General features: G+C 54.9%; 1 protein-coding gene across 1 annotated transcript in view; it reads right to left on the bottom strand.

Annotated features, from left to right (window-relative positions):
- Window positions 1–811: 811 nt before the first annotated feature.
- Window positions 812–20784, bottom strand: part of TCERG1L (transcription elongation regulator 1 like) — a gene marked incomplete at its 5' end in the record, with an annotated part of 87545 nt that continues 67572 nt past the window's right edge. The window contains 5 exons of the mRNA XM_081157912.1: window positions 812–1650; window positions 2651–2769; window positions 3975–4064; window positions 12853–12988; window positions 18001–18070. Coding sequence (XP_081014038.1) covers window positions 1494–1650; window positions 2651–2769; window positions 3975–4064; window positions 12853–12988; window positions 18001–18070 — 572 coding nt within the window. The 3' untranslated portion in view covers window positions 812–1493. The remainder of the gene's footprint in view (window positions 1651–2650; window positions 2770–3974; window positions 4065–12852; window positions 12989–18000; window positions 18071–20784) is intronic.

Below are 20784 nucleotides of genomic sequence, written 5' to 3'. Positions count from 1 at the left end.
GCTCTGGTCCAGTGGTTTAGCCAAAATTTAGTGGCAGTGAACATGAGCTACGGTGACGCACTCCCTGGCCCCAGACAGCTGTGAGCACGCTCCATCACCACCATCCTGGAGGGGCCCCAGAGAGCATCTCATCTCAGTCAGTGTGAACCACGAAGGCTGGAGGTGTGGACTCCTGACTATGTGTTAAACGTGTGTTGCAGAGGTGCGGACATTGGAAGGAAAGTAAAAATGGTTCACTCCTTGGCACCTTTGCCAGAAGGTGATTTACTGTAGGGAGCACATGGGATGCCCACATCTCGAGACCTCGCAGGCAGAATTAGGGGACTATGGTGGAGATGCCCGCTGCGGATGGAGGTGGAGATGAGCCAAGTACCATCCATCACCCACTGAAGCCAGCACCATGCCCATCTGCAAGTGTAGAAAGTGCCCTGCTTTCTCCTGGGAGCGATCGCCCTGTTCATCTTCATGTCCCTGAATCTGTCCCCTAGGGCTGCAGGTTGTCTCCCAAAGGACAGTCCACATTGGGCCAAGGTGGGTCCCAGGAGGATGGCTGGTGACAAGGAGCTCATAGAACAGACACACCAGGGAGGGGCAGGTGGAAAGGCAAACATTCCGTGTTCCCGAGGGGAGGGACTGTCTGAGCAGGGGGATGGGGACAGGAGGTGTGGAGAGGGGACTCTTTGGAGCCACCCTTGTGTACCAGGCGCTGCCATGGGCTGTTTGCATGCACATGTGCACACACCACACGCAAGTGTACACAACACACAGGCATCAGTGCTGGCCTACCACCATCCAGGCTTAGCCACAGAAACACTGGTTTAAAATATTTATTAATTAAAAAAATGTTTAAATTTCTTTATACAAAGAGGATGAGAAAAGTCCCATGCACACTCTGGGCATACAATAAAAATAACTCAAGTATTTGATGGTTTTGTACAAAATAATTCTTTTTCAGTAGGACCTCCGGCTGACAGTGGGGCTCCTGCTCCAGGCCCGACGTCCCCGGGGTATGAGGTGATTTCCCTAAGACACCTGGGGGCGATCCACCGTCCCTGTGTCCTGATGTTCACAGATGTCACTATGATGAATGATAAAGGACCCTATTGCTACTACTCAGAAAACTAGACCGAGACGTGAGGACACTTGAGTGAGGGATCCCCGACACCAGGGGCTCCCGAGGAACTGAAGGGACTCACACAGGTTCTCAGGAAAGTTTCAGAGAGTCGGCTCAACCCGGGAAAACGCCTTGGGATGGTTCTAGATGGTGCCCGCCTCTGCCGAGTGACAGGCCTGCAGTGGGTTTATCGTCTGTATATGTTACAAGTCATTTGCATAATTAAACAACTAAGGGATCGACGTGTCATGGCAATTAGGAATGCATCAAACTCTGCACGTTGTACAAAAGAGCTTCAATATGAAACAGTAATCCTCTGAGAACTCAGCCGCGCCGCCCCCCCCCCCCGAAACTCTCAGTCTTATTGCATCTTTCACACTCATCTCATTTTCCGTAGCCTGAGTCTGTTTTCTTTGTCCCGTTTCTTAAGAATAAGTATGAATTGGTTGAAAAAGTGCTCCTGGTCCTTCCGTTTTTGGACAAGTCGAAATCTCTGGTCCCGGCCATACTTCTCGGCAAACTCCTTAAATGTGGTCCTGAAAAACAAGAGGTTTCTCACAAGCCCTCCCCTGGGAGTGAGTCCTGGTGTTCTGGAACCCTGCACCCCGGCCGTGCCCGAGGGGGGGGCCCTCCCTCCAGGGCTGGGGGCTGCACTGGGCCTCCAACACCTGCCCCACCTGCTCCCACGCTGGGCCACTCCCACTGGGCCCTGCAGGGTCCAGACGCCCCATCAGCCCATCTGACAGGCCTCCAGGAACGAGCCTGGCCCCTCTGCCTCTTGGGCCGCCTCGCTGTGAGCCTGCCCCTGCCCACCTGCCCCCATCACTGCTTCGGCCGCACAGGTCTTCCGCCCCCTGCTCTTACCAATCGCCTACCTGCCGTGGGTCTTTGCCTGTGCTGTTCCCTCTGCCTGGCACACCCTTCCCTTATTTCGTCACTCATCATTTAAAACCCACTCATCATTACACATCAGGGCGGCCGTGTCTTCAGGAAAACTCTCCCTATCTGGAGGGCCCGAGAACTGTGCATGGCTCTTGCCTGACCTTCGTCAAGGTTACGACCTCCATAAGCCTCAATAGTGCAATTTTACTGGACTCTCCCTCCGGGACGGAAACACCAGTATCTGTTCTCCATCCGACGTCCTGGACGTCTAGCCCTGTGGCCGGCGTGTAGCAAGCACCCAAACACTGATGGCCTGAACCCATAACTGCCAGGCCAGGGGGTCCCGGTAAGGAAACTGGAGAGTGGTTGTGCCTTTGCAGGGACACATGGAACCCTCGCCAGCACTGGGTCCTTAGGGCTTCCTCTCGGCCTCCCAGGTCTGAGCCTGAAGCCCAGGAGCAGTGACAGCTATGAAGCGGCCGAGGCCCAGGAGCTGTGCGCGCAGGCGTCTCAGGCCTGCCTCCCTGGAGCCCTGGTGGAGGGCTGGGCCTGAGCTGCTAGGGTGCCCGGAGCACAGGGCAATGTCCAGGCTTTGTCTGGGGGGCACCTCTAGACCCCCCCACACACCCGTCCCTGGCTTATTTCTCTCCATACCTGGGCGACACTTTAGATTCCTCTAGAAGTTTTCTGAATTCTTCTTTGGCCAGCAGCAGCTTACTTTTCTTTTCCCGGTACTCCTCTTTTATCCTGGTCTTGACAAACTGTTCAAATATCTGAAAACACACAGGAGAAAAGTACCAGGAGGCTGCCCATCAGAAATGGGACCTTGTGTTTCAAACCCTACATGACACACAGCGAGAACCGGAGGGGAGCTCAGCCTTTCCCTCAGGGCTGGAGCGACAAGCCAGGGCCTTCCTGGTGGCACTGCCCAGGACTCCACCTGGGTCCCTAGGAGGCCACTGCGCCCCCTGCAGGCACATCCCGCCTGACACTGAATCCCCTGGGAGTGACCGGCTCTGTGAAGGGCGCAGTGTGGAAGCCCAGCGCCAGGGGCCACCGTGTTTCTCGTCTTGGGACTCTGAGGACAGGTCCCCAGTCACGTCTTGCTGACTCTCACATCGCAGCTGGTGGCACCAGCAACACGCAGAGAATGTAATTTGTTCAGCTCACACCGAGGCCCTGCCTGGCTGGCTTCACTGACTCCATGTTGGTGTTTGCCTAAAGGAATGTCATGAACCGGTGACAAAATTAAAAGCAAAATCGTGGTTCCCGTCTTCCTGGCCCAGGCTCTCCCGAGTCTGCTGTCTGAGGCTCAGATGGTCACCGTGAGGCCGTGGCCGTAGAGCCCCCTCGAGGTGACTCTCCTGGCTTCTCTGTTTCCAGTGGTTTTTCCCCATGACCCACTTTCCTTCTGAACTCCAAGGGCGGAGGGAGGGACAGGAAGAGAGGACACAGAAACCCGGATCCTCCTAGAATTTATCTCAAGACGCTTCTGGAATGCAGATCCAGCAGATCCCGGCCGGGCTGCGTGACTCAGTCCTTGTGCCATCTGTCCAGTCTGCGCAGCCTGTCTGTCCCTCACCTGCCTGCTTATCTGGGAACAGCCCTGGCTCCGTGACACACCGTGTGAACAAGCCAGGGCAGACCCGCCAGGCAAGCTACCTGCGAGCCAGCCCTGGCTTTTCTGGGGACGTCCATCCTTTACTTAGGTGACCATTGTCCCCTGGGTCCTCTCCTGTCTCACCGTCTTTACAGCAGACCTTAGGTCTTTCTAACACGGTCACCGGGGACGTGCTCGCCAAGCCGGTGACTGGTGGAACCTGCCTCCACACCGGCAACGGGCTATCCAGCAGCTCCCGGCTGGAGCCAGCCTACACCGCCCCCCGGACAGCAGGCGTCTGTCCACCAGCCAAGCTCCCAGGACAGGTCATCCTAACGCGGCCCCCCCAGGCTGTCACCAGGCCTCACCACCCCTTACCTGTTTCCGCTCCTCGGAGTTTAGCAGGAGATAGCGGGGATCAAACACGACCTTATGTAATTCTTTCTCCCAGGTGGAAAAAGCTGACACCTGAAGGGAGAGTCAACAGAGCCGCTTTCAGCACCCGTGCCGAGCCTGGAGCCCACCGACATGCATGGTCGCTGGTGAAGGACGGCAGTGAGGCCCCGGGTCAGGGACGTGGTGCTACCTAAGAGCGTCGGACACGTCAGACTTCCCAGAAACCCACGCCAAGAGCGCTGGGAAATTTCACATCTACACTCGTGACACTCTTCCCTCCTGGGACATCTTTCGGGGCCACGCAACTCTGACCCCGAAGCCCCATTACGTCTGCTACAGTTTGAAGGGTGAAACGACACCTGAAAAACTCCAGAGCACCCAGCCCGGGGCCGAGGCCACGCCCTGCACATAGTCTGAGTTGAGCATAATTTTAGTTCATTTTTAATCCGCACTTAAAACTTTTTGAGGTCAGTTTTTTTAAAAAAACAAAACAACAACTATTTTACTCCACAATAGTTTGAGATTTACAGAGGAGTTACCAGCATCTTACAACGGAAGCGCGAGTCCCGTACCTAGTTTCCCACACTGTCAACGTCTTTACATCTTTAGATTTTCCCGCACTATTACTAACGAAGCCCATGCTTTATTCAGCTTTCTATAGCATTTACCTAATCCTTTTGTTCTGCCCCAGGGTCCCAGCCAGGACACCACATGACATTCAGTCTCACGCCTCCTGAGGCTCCTCGGGCTGTGACAGTTTCTCAGACCTCACCTATTGTGACCTGAACGGTTGTGACGATGGCGCTCAGGGATTTTTGTAAGGCGCCATCTGTTGGGATTGACCTCAGCTCTTCTCCTGGTTGGATGTGGGTTACGGGTTTGGGGAGGAAAACCACAGGCTAAACCCACCCTCCCATCACATCTTATCAAGGGTGCACACTATCAACTCGCCCCTGGCGATGGCGACCTTGGTCACCGGGCTGTCTCTCCTCTGTACCCTTACTCTTTCCCCCCTTTCCATGCTGCCCTCTTTGGGGGGACATCACGCCCCCACACTCAGGGCTCCACCTCTTGAGAGAGCCGTACCTGCAGGAGGTATTGGCAGTTCCCTGGGTGGGGTATGTGCCCAGTCGCCCGCATCTGCTTCCTTACCCAGCCATTTGTCTCTGTCAGCACAGACTCAGAATTTATTTCCCACTTCAGGGTATCATCCAATCCAACTTGCTGCTCAAATAGCTCCAGCTTTGGCCACTGAGACCTCTTCTGGTTGGTTCCTGAGTCCCTATGCCAGACCTTCCCCATTTTGTGTGTTTTTTCCGGGGGGGGGGGGCACCTCCTCATTTTCCGTTGCATCGTGTACACCCCCTGTCTGAGCCTGTGGCGCAGCCAGCTCTCCAAAGCCGGGGTTCCTTCCATTGGAGAGTGTGTCAGGAAGCAGGGCCCGGGTGCTGGGGGTGCCCATGGCTACCTGGACGTTGCTGCTTCTAGAATTTCTCAGCTGCTAGAGCTGTGAAATGGTCAAGTCATTCAAAAATAATGTATTCATTTAAAAACATTGACTAAATATTGATCATGCTTTAGGCCCCATGCCAGGTGCCGGAGGATTCAGAGAAAATAAGCCAAGACCCGACATCAGGAAGCCCGTGGTCCGGGGCAGGACAGGTAAGTGAAGGGACGCCCTCCTGAGAGGTACCAGTGCCCTTCCTGAGACCCAGCAGGAGCTAAGGGCACACAGAGGAGCCTCCTCAAATGGTGACTCTGGGACATGAGGACTCACCTGGGCCAGGAGGGTGTTTGGGGGGGGGGGCGCGGTGCACGGGTCAGGGCCCAGGAGCAGAGGGGAATGCGGACTGTGAGCGATTGAGCGTGACAGGGGGCACAGGAGCCTGTAAGGGGCCAGGAGGAGGCAGGAGAGACCGAGCGGACGGGCAGGACCCTCAGGGCAGACTTAAGGACCCGGACCTTATCTCCAGAGCCACGGAGAGGAGTCAGGGTGACCTGCATGTCAGGAGGGCCCTTGGGGGCCTGGGCAGGGAGTGAGCTCCTGGGTGCCGGGAGACGGGAAGCTACTTGGCAGTTTCACCAAACCCCCTTCACATCCGCACTGTGAACGGGTTAAACTCCTCCTGGTAGAGACACTACTTCAACCGACATGTGCTTTGCTGCGTACATCATAACAGAACTTTTTAAATTTGACAATCTCTATCTTTAATAATAAAATCAAAGCCTTTTAAAATAGTCACGAGTTGTTTTATCAGCAGGATGGCCCAGCTCCACCCAGGGATTTACTTCAGTGGGCTGAGAACCGAGTTAACTGTAGATAATCTCAGGGGTCGGGGTGGGGACTCTAGGGGCACATGGGGCAGAATGACTCCACTGTGACCGGGGACACCGACCCCGTGAGTGGCAGAGCAGGCACAGAGGGAAGCTGTAGCCGACCGCAGTTCAGCTCCATCCAGGGGGCACGTGTCCGTCCACAGGGACCCGTGAACACCCCAGAGGGCCCCAGCTCTGCAGGGACTCGGTGTCACATAACTAACTCCACCAGTTCACTGAGACTCTTTGGAGTTCTAGATGTTTAATAAAATACATTTTTTAAAATGTGTAGTATATCACCCTTGCCTCCGACGGAATTTACAATCTGTGAGGAGGCGAGATGAGCCACCCCGACAGCAACTGTAATTTATGGCCATAAAACAGATGCCGTCATACCACCCGGCAGCCATGCCAACCGATGCTCCTGCAGGGCTGGTGCCGTTGAGAGAAGGGTGGCGAGGGCGTGGGGCCCAGGACAGAGGCGGGAGGCAGGCCCACACTGCCTGCAGGTGGGCACAGCCTATCGGTGACACTCAGCTATTCCGGAACAGGGACCCTTGATCATTGATTGCAATCCCCTGGGGGGGGAGTGACCAGGGTCTGAGCACAAAGGAGAAAAGTCACTGAAGAAACTGCCTCCAGCCTCAGTCCCAGCTGCACCAGAGCCCGTCTGAAAGCTGAGCAAAGGGCCTTACGATGCTCCTGGGAAGGTCAATTCTGGAGGAAAGTGGATGCCGGTTAAGTAAAGTGGGCTGAGAGTCCAATTCTGGCTAAAAGGTGAGATAATATAAGTCCTGTTGGTGTCCGATCCCGGCGACAGTCCTCTCAGTCATCACAACCAGACCTCCGCTGGCAGGGGCGCCCGAAGGAGGCAGACGCCGCTTTTATCTTCAGAACCAAAGGCTATTTTGAGTATCTGTCAATCCTTGGATCACAGAAGAGGCCAGGCACTTAAAGACCAGAGGAAAGGGAGGAAGGTGGCCAAGGATGGCTCCTGCCAACCCCGAACCCAAGACGCGTTGTCGGCCTCCCCAGGCGGGCAGAGCCGTCCCGTGCGCTGTTTCAGCTGTAGGCGGGGACTCCCCTCTGCTGCCTCTGGGGCAGCTGGGGACCCGGTCCTGGCTCCACGTGCACCTGTGTGACCGTGACGGTCTGTATGCACGGCAGCCCCCCGCATCCTCCGCATCCTGGTCACCTCCTGCCCGACTGCACCAGGGGCCCAGCCGGAGCAGCTCCTGCCTCAGCTCGGGAACACGGAGCTGGGGTTCCCAGGGCTCTGTTAGGGGCTAATTCCCATCTCAAACACCAATCCGGTTACTTTGGAAGCTAATGTTTTTACCAAATTTGATGATCAAACAGGCCGCATTGATGGGGTGACCCATGGACCAGGGGCTGTCGCTCCCTTCCTGCCAATTCTGGTCTCCCCTACTCCCAGGGAAACTGGCCCCAGCCTCAGGCGGGAGGGGCAGAGGCCTTTCTCACCTGGTGGAGGGAGGTGGGGAGGCAGGAGCAGGGGTCCTGAGGGGGCACCGAGGCCATACTTGTCCCAACACCACTCACCTCTTCCACAGCTCAGCCCACCCCTCCTGAGCCCAGGTGCCTCCCCCACCCGCACTCTCCTCCAGGACTCGCCCCCCCCCCCCAGCACCCTACCCCGCCTCCCACAGGCCCGGGTGCTGCCAATTCCACCTTCGACAAGCCTAGCCACCCTCCGCCCCTCCCGATCAGCCCTCCCCTCCCCTCTGCAGGCTCAGGCTGATAACAGTTCTTTGTAATTAGCGCTCACACCATTACCCCCTTTACCCAATTTCCTGGAACGCTCGGCTGTGTCTTCTATCTCTGGCTCTGGAGCTCCTGACAATTACAGGCGGTGGGAGAGGGAGGGACACAGCCCAGAATGAAGTAAACAGGCTGGTGGGTGAGGCTGTGCCCTTGATGTGTCCTTGACTGTGAGGCAGCGTCATCCTTTAGGTCTGTTGGAAGCAGCCGGGAGATAGAGGCTTGGGTGCGGCCAGTGCACCTGGGAGGTGGCTCCAGGCATGGAGACTGTCCCGTGGAGGGAGAAAAGCCACGGATGGTATGGGAACCGTGGCGGGGTCCCTGAGGACAGGCCGAAACCTGCCTGAGATTTGTCTCCCAGGGACAGGGATGTAGGGGGTTTACATCCTGACCCTAACCCCTCCTGGATTCAGCATAGCCAGGGGAGATGGTTAATCCTGAATCTGGAGATGGGAGTGGTCGGTCTGTGGAGAGTTCCATGAGCACAGGTGGGCCAGGTGAGCCAGGTGAGCCAGGTGGGCCAGGTAGGCCAGGTGAGCCAGGTGGGCCAGGTGGGCCAGGTGAGCCAGGTGGGCCAGGTGGGCCAGGTGAGCCAGGTGAGCCATGTGTCCTGAACACAGAGATAAACAAGGGGCCTAGGACACCCCGACTTCCACCCCTCATCTCCCAGTGCTCAGAGTATTTTAGCAGTTTCAGGTTTCTTTTTCTATTTTGACAGATATATAAAATTTTAGTTACTCCGCAATATGCGTAGCTGATCTAATCGCCTCTGAGGGCTATTTTCCCATTCAGGGTAGCTGTAGTCCATCCTCGGAATCGGTGGGTCATCTTCGTGTGCGATGTGTCTAATGCTGATGGAGAGGTGACAGGGTCCGAAGAGCAGAATCCCCAAGGTCAGGGCGGCCAATCCGGAAGGAGGAACCGCAGCCGAGAAGCCGTGAGAACTCACCCATCCAAGGGACAGAACAGTGAGATCCCAAAACAGTCAACAGTGACCGTGAAACATCCGAGCGCGGCTCAGTGGCGGGCGAGCAGGCAAAGCACCCGCCGGCATCGCGCCGGGGCCGGTGCGAACGTGCCTCTGAGGAAAGCGGGCTGGGGCGCTGTGGGGCGCTGGGCAAGTGTCCAGGCCGCAGGCAGCGCTCGCGCATCAGCGGGGCCCCGAGCGGCGTCCAGGACGGCAGAGTGGGGAAGCACACCAAATAAATGCAATGTGGGATATGTGAACTGACGATTTGTACCCTCACCAAAAACACTTTCCAAAAACTTATATTAATATTTTTTAAATGCTTAAAAGGAGGAAATAGTATACAAGTTTATAAATCAGGTTAAACCTCATGAAATGAACTACTGCATGTTTAAAAAAATTAATGTTCATCCATGTTTATAGTTCAATATTTGGTATGCTATAAGATAAAATGTTCATTCTTGATATTTTAAAAAACTCTGTTATTAAAAAGAAGACTGGAAGAAAATGTACCCAATTGATGTACTGACTGTCTCTTAGGGTAGCATTTCAAGGGATTTTTTTCTTATTTATACTCTTAATATTTTGCAAATTTTCTATAATAAGCATGCATTCCTTTTATAGCGTCATTTTATTAGCGATATTATTATGTGTCTTGTGAGATTTTGAAGTGTTGCCATAGAAACGAGAGGCAGATAAGCTTCCCAAGGAGCAAAGAGTCACTGTGTGGAGCAGATACTGAGGGTGCCCAGGACTCGAGTCACACATCTCTCATCTCCCTCAGGTCCAGGGCTACCTCTACTGCCACCTGTTACCTGTACATGAAGACGACTGAGACCTTCTAGCACGTGTCCTGGCCCAAGGACCATAAGAGCCCCAGAGAGGTGACGCGGCTTATACATCACTCACCAGGCAGGGGCCCCTCCTGCTGCTTGGGAAAAGGCACCTGCTGCCCCGTTAGCCACAGGACCCCTGTAAGGAGCCCCTGTTTCATTTGTACCACTTTTACCCCTACACATTCAGATCGGTGGCTGTCCTGGTGGAGGTGGGGACCAAGTGGCCCAGCTAGAGTGAGTGTGCCATCCGTGATGTCCTCATGCTAACAGACTCAGAGCCAAGCCCCAGGGGCTCACCTGAGTAGGTGGCCTCAGGGTCAGCGAGTCTCCCAGAGGCCCGCTGCTGGGAAGCAGGCCCGGGGTCACCCACAGAGGGCCGGGAGAGGACCGCGCACATGTGCAGCCCCTGAGTCCCGGAATGAAGAGCTAGGGCTCTCGAAAGGCCTTTTCTTTCCTGGCTCCTGGGAAAGCCGTACTTACTTCCAAGGGAAGCTTTGCGGGAGAGAGACGTTCTCAAGAAATTGCCTTGAGTACATTTATCTAAATAGGCAGGGTTAGATTAATAACCTATTCATTTAAACTTGCACCTTTACAGACTGAAATTTAAAGGAAAGCTGTTCTGTGGTCTGTGTAGTAAAACAAAAAAAAGACAGCCTTCCATGGAGACATCAATTAGTTGTGCTACAAAACCACACAACTGAAGGCTCCCTGCCCCCCCACCCCAAGGGACACCTCAAACCACGCCCTTTGTGAACTACTAGAAACCCACAGGGCCCGCTTCATCATTCCATAAGTGCATGATTTTCTGAACAAATGCAATAAAAAAATCATATTAATCACTCAGTTCATGAAAAAGTGACCTTTCTGTGCGTTTTCAAGCAACTAGAAATCTTACAGGCGTAGCTATCACATCCCCACGGGTAGGAGTAACTCATAAAGTCCACTGGCATATTTTATAGTCAAAAGTCATAAATGTGGCCTTGCTCTATGCCATCAGCATAATTCAGGGTGGTCTTTGCTATCCGGGCACTACCTGTGGGCTCCCTCTGAACTCCCTGTGAGGTCAGGGTTTGGGCTCCACCGGCCTCTCTCTCCCTGGGGGATCTCGACACATCCCCACGGTGCCTGCCCGAGGCTCGGTGATGAGAATCTAAGACCGAAAGGAACCGCCCACCTCAGTGAGGCAAGAACTCGCAGAAAATCTCATCAGTAAAACTGCTCAACCAAGGCCACTGGGATAAACTCAAGAGACCACATGAACTTAGCCCACCAGGGTGCCGGGGCAGGACAGGCACAGGCGGGTCCCTCGGGCGGCCCCGGTTTCACACAGGTTTGTTGATGCCGAGACGGTGAATTGGGGCTTGCCGATTTCCAAACAAAGAGATGAAACCGGAGATATAAATAAGAAACTTAAAGAAATGTCGGAGGCCCTGACCCTCCAGGAGCTGCAGCTCGCTTGGTAACTGGGCAACGTGAAGGGCCACGGAGCGTGTGGCAGCATGGCAGGGGCTGCGGGGGGGCCGGGGGGCCTCCCAGGAAAGGGACCCTGTGCCAAGCGTGGAAAGGGGCAGAGCAGGGTGGCCCCGAAGGCGGCGACCGGCCATGACATTGTGTATTAGCCTCCAGGGCCATGAGGCCAGGCTGATGGCCACGGAACAAGCAACTCCACTGGGTGGCAGGCAGGGCAGCTAAGTGATCTCGCGCTGCTGACATCCGGGGAAAGGAAGCGCAGGCGGCAAAGCAGAAAGCGAGCCCCAAGGACAGGAGCACCCCAAGTGCCCCGCCCTGTCCCGGTTCTTTCCATGCTGGTTGGAAGGACCACAGTACAACCTTTCCTAAAATAAAATTTTAGCTTGATGCCTCTAGTTTTAAAATCAAGTCTTTGAAAAACAAAAAGTGACCTCCGTCTCCGGGGAGCTCTTCCTGCGTGTGCTCCTGGCATCCCCACCTTGCACTTCCGCGTAACTTGGCGACATGCTACTTCAGGGAGACGCGCTGCACTGTGGTTTTGAATTCCCACGTCTGATTTCCCTTCCAGTCCCCTGTGGCCAGGGCTGCGTTTTACTTTTGGGTGAATGACCAGTAGAGGAAGAGGGGGTGCATTAAAAGTCACGGTGCAAAGGTGGCGCGGTCCCCGGGGAGAGTGGCTGGGGTAGCCCCGCTGATTCTCAAGATCTGGGACCCTCTCGGTCTCCCTGTGCCCAGGCTCCAGCCGACTCTGCAGGGCCTGCTCAGGCCGCTGTTCTGGGGGAGCTCTCTTCCTGATGGCCCCACACCCCGGTTCCACTGCCCCGCCCCGGGGCGCCTGCGGGGAGCTTGCCTTGGAGTTCCCAAGGTCACTGGCGGTGTCATTAGCATTAGCTTCACCCACAGCGGCCCATTACTGCTCTGCATTCAGTCTCATTTGTGAAGGCGTCTAGCTGGGCGAACCTATTGTTGCAGCTCATTTTCTACCCAAAAGCTAAAGCAGGAGATAAAAGTCACTGGAAGGGGATTCGATTATAAAATGTTTTCCCCATTAAGCCCAGAATGAGATGTAGTAGTCAGCTGCCATTAAAACATCTTAGAAACTAAAAATAGTCGGACTAACCCGTAGATGTGAAGACCCTACTTGAGTAAGGAAACCAGAGGGGTGTCCCTCTGGGAGGGGTGGACCCTGGAACCTGGCCGGGCACCGGCAGGAATCTTAGCCAGGTGCTGCTTGTTTGTGATCCCAGTGACTGTCCCTTCCAGGAGACCTGCCCTGGGTCTCCCCAGGGCTTCTGCTCTGCCCCCACCTTCCAGACTCTCCTTCCTGCTCCCAGACAAGCAGCGGGGGCTCCTCTTCCTGCGGCTTTGACGCTGGAATCTCACAGGGCCCGGGCCCGTGAACTCACTCAGGAAGCAAAGTGTGTCTGGGGCTACGGGGACAGTGACTCAGTCGCTCGCTTCTGAGAGCCATTACCGGCGTCCAGGTCCTTACCCCTCTCTCCAGGAGCATGTCTCGGAAGTGGGTCACGCGCTCCTCCAGGGGCAGAAGGATCTGGGGTGGCGGCGTCCGGGCCCCCTTGTCCTCTCTCTCCGCCTCCTCTGGGCCAGGACTCACGTCACCTTCGGTCCTTTGGGGCACAAGACACAGAGAGTTAAACACGCCCCTGGGGACCCACCTGCTTTTCATCTCAGCCTCTAAAACCTTCCGAGGAACTCTTTACATAGCTAAGACTCTTGGAAAACTCGTTTTAAGTCCTGGTGCAGTCAACCCAGCGGAGGGGGAGTCCCCACCTCCCAACACTCACTAAGTACGTGGCCTTTCTGTCACTTTCTGTCCAGGGTATTGTGAAAACCTACTAGACCAACATGAGGAGCTGCTGAGAATATTCCATGTCTAACAATGTTCTGTATCAAACAAAGGTTTTCACGTAATATAGATTAATCCTGCCTAATAGCAAATGTGCAAAGAAAAGAAATGATTGCTCAGCCCATTAGGAAATCTTATTTATACACCAGCTATTTCAGGAGAACTTACTTCCTTTGCCTCATAGGTGACTGTGTGGAATTTTGAAAAAAATAAAATTACCAGTGGATTTGCAATTGTATATTCCAAAGAGTATAATTAGGGTTTCTTTGTAATAAATTTTCTTTAGCTAAAAATAGAAGAGTGGAAACAAGACTCGTATTGTTGTAACTTGAACTGAGATTAATAAGAAGGTTGCGAGCTCGGCGACAGTCCCTTTTCAAGCTACTTCAATGGAATATTTCGTTCAGGGCCGCTGGACGCCGTCCAGACCGCGAAGACATTGGTTCAGTTAGAACTGGTCAAAGCAAATGCAAACTTGCTAAATATATTTTTAATATTCTCATGGTCGGTATACCTTCAACTAAAAGTAAATTTGAATACTTTCCATAAAGCTGGCTCCAGCCAAGGTCACCCTGGGTGGGCACCCACTCCATACAGCCATGTGGGTTAGGGCTAGGGCCAGGGCTAGGCTTAGGGTATAATTTTGGCTCATTCACACCGGATGGCTATTGTTGTGTTGGCTGTTGTCATTTTTTTTATTTGACAATCTAAGGGAAAAGAGGTGAGTGCCCCTGACTAAATAGTCAGGCACTGCAGGATGTAAAATGTTTTGCGGTGCCCTGGTTGAAAACCATTAGACTAGAGGATTGGCACTTTCAGCCCCTCCAGGAAGGGGGGGGCCTGGAGATGGCGTTCAACCACACGGCCAGTGTTGAATCAATCATCCCTGTATAGTGGTCATATTGACACCGATAAAAACTCTGGACAAAGAGGCTGGGGAGCATATCAGGGTACCAGGAGGGGATACACCCCAACTCCATGGAGAGAGTGGTTCCTGCACTCGGGACCCTTCTGACCTCAGCCTATGGGCCTTCCGCTTGGCTGTCCCCAAGTTGCAGCCTTTAGGATAGATCTGTAATTGTCAGTACAGCACTCGCTGGGCTCTGTGAGGCATCTAGTGAATCATCAAAACTGAAGGGGGGGTGCGGGTACCCCTGAATGTATGGCCAAGTTGAACAGAAGTCTGGGTGGCCCAGGAATCCCCACCTGGGCTGGCATCTGAAGTGGGGGAGTCTTGTGGGACTAAGCCCTTAACCTTGGGTGTGGGGGGGGTGATGCCATCTCCAGGTAGTTAGTGTGAGAACTGAGTTGAAGTGTAGGCTGTGCAGACTAAGGGCCAGCAGGCCAGCCGACTACAGGGACCCAGATGCTGGCTGTGGCCGAGCGTTGACACAGATGCTGTGGGAGGCAGGCCAGGCTGCGGGACATCTCCCCCAGGCCTGTATGGCCTCCTGGCTCATCGCCAGGGAGGGTGGGCACAGCTGTCCCCTGCAGGGCCCAGGCTGGTGGTACCGGTCAGGCTGCTGTCTGAATACAGGTCCACTTCAGCTTGTGTTCTGTTCCATCCAGTGTGTCACTGGCAATTTCTTCTCCAATGTGTTTTATGCCTAATTTCATTCTGGTTTTTACACCACAGAGCACACTTTTGCTGAATGCTTAAAATAATTCCATTATTTGAAATAAGTCCCAAGTTCTTAAAACAGCACATTTGAAAAGCAGGTCTGAACTTTAAACAGAACCACACATCGGAAACAGGCCGAACCTCCGGGCACCGCGCAGGAGGGGGAGAGCCGATCCGTCTTCCAGTCCCGGGGAGGGGTGCGAGCTTGTCACGGGCGTGTTTCGGTGAACAGTAAATAACAAGCCATTTGGAACGGCACTCACCAGGTAGTTGAAAACACTTTAGCCATCTGAAAGCTTGTCGTTGTGACATTTAGGAAAAGTCGCATTTGGACCTGACTCCACTCCATGTGTGTGAGAGTGTCCACAATAGATGTGAGTTGTGCAGGAGTCCGAGGGGTGCAGGGAGGAGGCGGCATCCCCAACGATCACTGCCGGTCAGACCCCCATTTCCCAGGCGGCCAACACAGCCGCTGGTGAGTCACACGTTGCAGGAGGAAGGTAAGTGCTTTTTGATGAGGAAAATTATATCATTTATACAAAAAGGGGAGGTCAGAATGGACTGACTTCAGCAGGTTCTCCGGAGGTCTGCTCTCCCATTGTTCGGGCCAGTTTACCCAATAAAAACATGCACAGCAGATACGAGCTTGAGCAGCACTTGGATTTCCTGACAAAACCTTTGCCAAAGACACACAAAAATGCCCTGTCCAGCCCTGGCCGGTTTGGCTCAGAGCGTTGGCCCGTGGCCCAAAGGGTCGCAGGCTTGATTCCTGATCAAGGGCATGTACCTCGGTTGCAGGTTCCCCGAGTGCGGAAGGCAACCAATTGATGTGTTTCTCTCAGGTCAATATTTCTCTTTCCTCTCTCTCTTTCTCAAAATCAATGGAAAAACATCCTCAGGTGAAGATTAAAAAAAAAAAAAAATGCCCGGTCCAGCCAGCCTGGGGTGTCAGCTCTGCGCAAGGGACATGCAGACTCGGGCTGTGGGGGGAGCTTTGGGGCAGCTTCCAGACAGGAGAGGCGCCGTGCGTGTGAACAGGCGCATAAATGAAGGAAGGAACATTCTAGACCCTCATCCGGCTTCATGACCATCGATCTCAGTGGCGGAGCAGAGCCGCTGGTGACAATGACGCCTGGAACGCGACGGAAGCCCGTGTGTCCAAGCATTTTCCCGGCACACAGACCTGCAGGGTGGACATGGGCTTGGAAACATTCAAGAACCAAAACAGACGGCTTCCTGCCAAACCCCCCTCTTCCTTCCCATGCTTGTGCTCAATCGTGGAAGTCCTTCAGGGGATTAAAAGCAAAATTAACGTTTTGATGTTATTAAAGTGCCGACTGCTGAGACTTCGAGGATTGGGTGATGTAGGCAGAGTCCCAGCCACCTGCATCCTGCTCGGTTTCCTCCTATACAGGTTCAAAGTCACCCAGTAATGGTGACATTTCCATTTCTCTTGTGCCTCAGAAAGCTCGTCTTGTTTTTTAAATTATTTATATGACTCCAAAGACCAACGCTCAGGCTTAGCTGATATCCATGGTGAGAACTTAAAAATAAGGAGACACAATGCTACTCCCTTCGTGGAGCCCTTGGCCCCCATCGAAGTCACTCTGTGTCCATCTTCTGTGGCCCTTTGACGCCCAAAGTGACTTTCTTGGGGGAAGATTTAGGGGAGCATGAAAATGGAGACCTGTGAGATTGGGGAGGGGGTTTCCTCACTCCAGCGCCACAGGGAGCCCTGGGTCCCCTTCACCCTCAGAGGAGACTTCTGCCTCCCACCGGGGCCCGCCCCGTCTTGGGGAGGACAGTGCTCACCCTTCCTGCATTGTTTCTGGAAAGTTCTGCAATGTTTGCTTGTTATCAATTAAAATGACAATATTCCTGGGCCCTGATCAGCAAAACAATTTTTAGGACGTGCACAGTGGGAAATGGCCTGGAGGTGTTGAAAGTGAAAGATGTAATGAACCGCTCAGGTCCGATTCCACAGGTTGGTCCATGGGCGCGTCCATCGCAGGGGCGAGTCTACTCGCGGCTCCCACTGCCAGGCAGCCACTGTCCTGTGCCCTCTCCCTGCCTCCCTCTCTCCCCCCACCCGGTCTTTTGTCCTGGAGCCTCAGGGTGAGAACCGAAGAGGTAAGAATGGGCACAGGCTCAAAGGCAAGATTCCATTTTCCTTCACCGCTGCAAACCTTCACTGCTGCAAAAAGCACTGCTCTTCTAAGGGACATTTCTCAAAAGAGAAAATGCAAACAGTGCCAATATTGACAACAGCATTCGGACTCCCGTCGCCGGCCGAGGTGTCCCGCGGGCAGGGCTGATAAGCCGACTCCTGGTACGTGACTAAAGGCACCCTGGGGGCCATGACAAGGGCTGGTTCTGACGGGACACTGGGCACCACATGAGCTCAGGAAGCGGCCTGTGAAACTCCCCCACGGGCTGCCTTTTAGAGTCATTCCCACCTCTCTCTGCCAGAGATGGGTGCCCAGCCGCCACGTCACGCCTCTGTCTCTCCCGGTCGGGGGAACTCAGACACACAGACCCCGAGTTTTACCCTTTAGGTGGAAGTCAGTAGGAAAGATACCACAGACCCGCTGGGCCTGCCGGAGGGTTAAGGGGTGACAATGAGCCCCTTGGATTGAACGGAAGGGTGGCTTTCCCACTCACGAGTGCTGCAACCACCACAAACAAAAGGTAACAAGCAAACTTTGATGATGAGCCGCCATCCCCGAGTGTGACAGGAAGTCACATGGGATCATCTCATTTAGGCGTCACCTCGAGCAGCCATTAGGAACTGCCGCCGTCTCGCTTGGCAGATGAAAATCCTGAGATCAGGGTGGCGTTACTTTGCCCAAAATCACAAATCAAGCGAGACAGAGCTGGAATGCCCACCCAGAGCCGCCTGACCCCAAGCCCACCCCTCACCCAGCACAGGGCACCGTCTGGCACCTGGACTCCCCTGAGGCAAGAGCCACCGAGACACCTGCCCACTGAGACCCAGGGCACCCGGAGTCATCGCTGAGATGGACCCTGAGACCTCCCCCCTATTCAGTGTGGAACCCCTGCCTTGCTCGATGGAGCCCAAGCAGCCCCCTTCTCCCCACGCCACCTCACTAGCCCCCGAGGAAGGACGCAGAAGGAAAGCATGCGACACCCACCGGTTCCTCTTGGTCTTCACGGTCGGGTCCTCCCCGCCGTCTTCAGAGCTCCACCCGTCGCTGTGCTCAGCTGAAAGACAGGCAGTTAGTGCAGGTGGGTCGCTGTGCTCAGCTGAAAGACAGGCGGTTAGTGCGGGTGGGTCGGCGGCGCTGTGGGTCCGCGCCCCCAGGGGCTCTCCCGCAGGCTCCCTGGGAACCCGGAAAACGCGTCTCCCGTAGGCCTTGATCCCCAGTCCTGCCCTCCAAGAGCTTCCTCTTGGAGCGCTTCCTTCTTCTTGCTGTTGTTGCTGTTAAATTCTCACCAGGGGATGGATATTTTTTCCATTGACTTTGTTTTGTTTTTTTTTAAGAGAGTGGAAGGGAGAAAGGGAGGGAGAGGAGGGAAGAGGAAGCATCGATGTGAGAGAGACACATAGACTGGCTGTCCCCCGCACAAGCCCCAACCAGGGTGGGTGACAGAACCTGCAACCCAGGTACATGCCCTTGACCAGGAATCGAACCCGAAATCTTTCGGTGCCCAATGCTCTAACCACTTAGCAACACTGGCCAGGGCTTGGGATACTTCATTTAATTTCAGCCAAAGAGAAACATGATTTTCTTTAGTGCAGAGAAGTCATCCCCAGCCGCCGTCCACTGAGGGGCAGCCAGGCCTTCCGAGGGGCCAGAGGATGGGAGCTGAAGGTGGGACCACCCCCCTCGCGCCTACGCCCTTCCATCCCGCGTCAGCCTGGCGCCCCTGCGTGCGGGCCCCAAGCCCGGTGCCTCCTGTGTCCACAGCGATGAATAATCAGATGTCGCCCACAGCCCGCCTGCCCTTCACTGCCGGCTCCGTGTCTACTTCAAAAACCCAAACTGATTTTGAAGACAGCGCCCCTCCTTCCATCCCCGAAGGTTGGCTCTGTAAATGTTTGATGAGCTTTCGGAATGGAAAAGTAAAAAGGTGCCTGGGTGTTTCATATGCGTCTCTAGGAGGGAGGGAGGAAAGATGAGCATTGTTACCTGGGTCCTGACCCCCTGACACGTCCCAGCGCTCCCGGCATCTCAACTGCCTCGCTCCCCGCTTCTCATTCTATGGGTGTTCCCCAGGAAATCGTGTTCTCGTGATCGTGTCCCCTCGTGGGCACAGGTGCAGGGGACTTGGCACGTCCCCGCCTGCCGGCCCCGCCCACGCACTCATCCTTCCTCGGGGACTCTGCACTGAGAACGCAGCTCATGACAAACGTGGAGTTTATGGAAACGACATGGAGTCCAACAGCTGTGAGGCCGTCCACACCTTCCTCTTTATAAAACCTGACAGCCCTCCCTGGGCGCCATTTGGAACCCCGATAGTTCCCCATCACAGCTCCAATTCCGTCTGTACACAGCCTCTCCTTCACCGTACAGTGTGGCAGTTAGTAGGCTGAGGTTGGTTCTGGCAGCCCCAGCGCCCCCAGCCCACCCTGCCTTTGGTCCCACCGAGGGCCGGGCCACACCGCATCCTGCACAGCACACCACTCGCTCCATCACGGGACTGGAGTGCTTCCCGAGCCAGACCTGGCCGTAGGCCAGCAGCCAGGCATCTTCCAGCAGGGCCAGCAGGGCCCGGCACACACCCTGTGCAGAGGCTCTGCCAGAAAAGAGACACGTCAAACATGGAGCGGGAATCGGGGTCCTTGCAGGGTGGTGCTGGGGGAGGGGCGGGTGTTCAGGATCTCAGCCCACAGAAGGCAAAGGAGCCTGAGCCCGTGGGTGTTTTCAGGGCTCTCAGCTGTGTTCCTCAGCCCTGGTACCAGTGGCACTGGGGGCTGGATGGGGGCATCCTGTGCAGGTGGGATGTCAGCAGCATCCCCGGGCTCCACCCACCCGATGCCAGTTGCAATGTGATAAGCACAGACATCTTCAGAAATTGCCAAGTGTCCCCTGGGGGCACCACCCCACCCCACCCCTCGGCTGAGAGCCAGGAGGATGGCGGCAGCTGAAGTGTTAAGTTCTGTTTAACAGTTGTGGGCCCTGAAGGCAGGGAGACGTGACTCAGCCCCTCTATCAGCACTAATTCAGGGATGAACCTGGAAACTGGGGAAGTCAGTAAGGACTTTCTGGAGGGATGACCGTCTCCACTCACCCACCTTCTCTGGGTCACGTTACAGAGACTGGCCAGCGTGGACACTGAAACGGAGCTAAGGAAACAGGTCGCCTGACTCATTCATTGTGCAAACGGGAGGCTTAGGCCAGGCCGCCCTGTGGGGTCCCAGGTGGGACACAGCCCATGTGAAGGTCAGGGTTCCTCCCTAAGAGCGGGGTGGAGGAGCTCTGCACAGGAAGGGGAGCCTCTCTTCAACCTGAGTCCTCTGATGAGCCAGTTTGGAGAACACTCAGCATTTCCTTTTCCATGGTCTGGGATCTTGCTAAGCGTGGCCCCTGGTGCCCCTGTGGCTGGAGATCCGTGTACACTGTCCCTGGGCAAACACAGCTTGGGAAAGCCACCCTTTCACAGTCACAGCTGTGTTTACCCATGCGGACAGTGTGTGTCCTGCGTGGTGAAAGGTGTGTCATCATCAGTGTACGTTTGCCTTGAACATAAAAGACTAAAATGTTTACAGAGCAAGTGCAGCCAGTGAGGCCGGTGCTGTCTCCGTAGCAGGTTGGGGACCAATCGGTGTGAAAGGACAGGCTGCCTGCACCTGGCTGCTCCTGCCACGGGCACAGGGACCAAAATGCTTCCCAGAGTGTGTGCTGATCACATGTGCAAGGCACCGGGCCGGGCTGCCCACCTTGAATATGGAATCAGACCCACAGGGTGCAAAC

The sequence above is a fragment of the Miniopterus schreibersii genome (genome assembly GCF_964146895.1).
Source record: "Miniopterus schreibersii genome assembly, chromosome: 14".
Taxonomy (NCBI): Eukaryota; Metazoa; Chordata; class Mammalia; order Chiroptera; family Miniopteridae; genus Miniopterus; species Miniopterus schreibersii.
The sequence above is the reverse complement of the archived record's forward strand: the minus strand, read 5'-3'. Positions and strand labels throughout refer to the sequence as shown.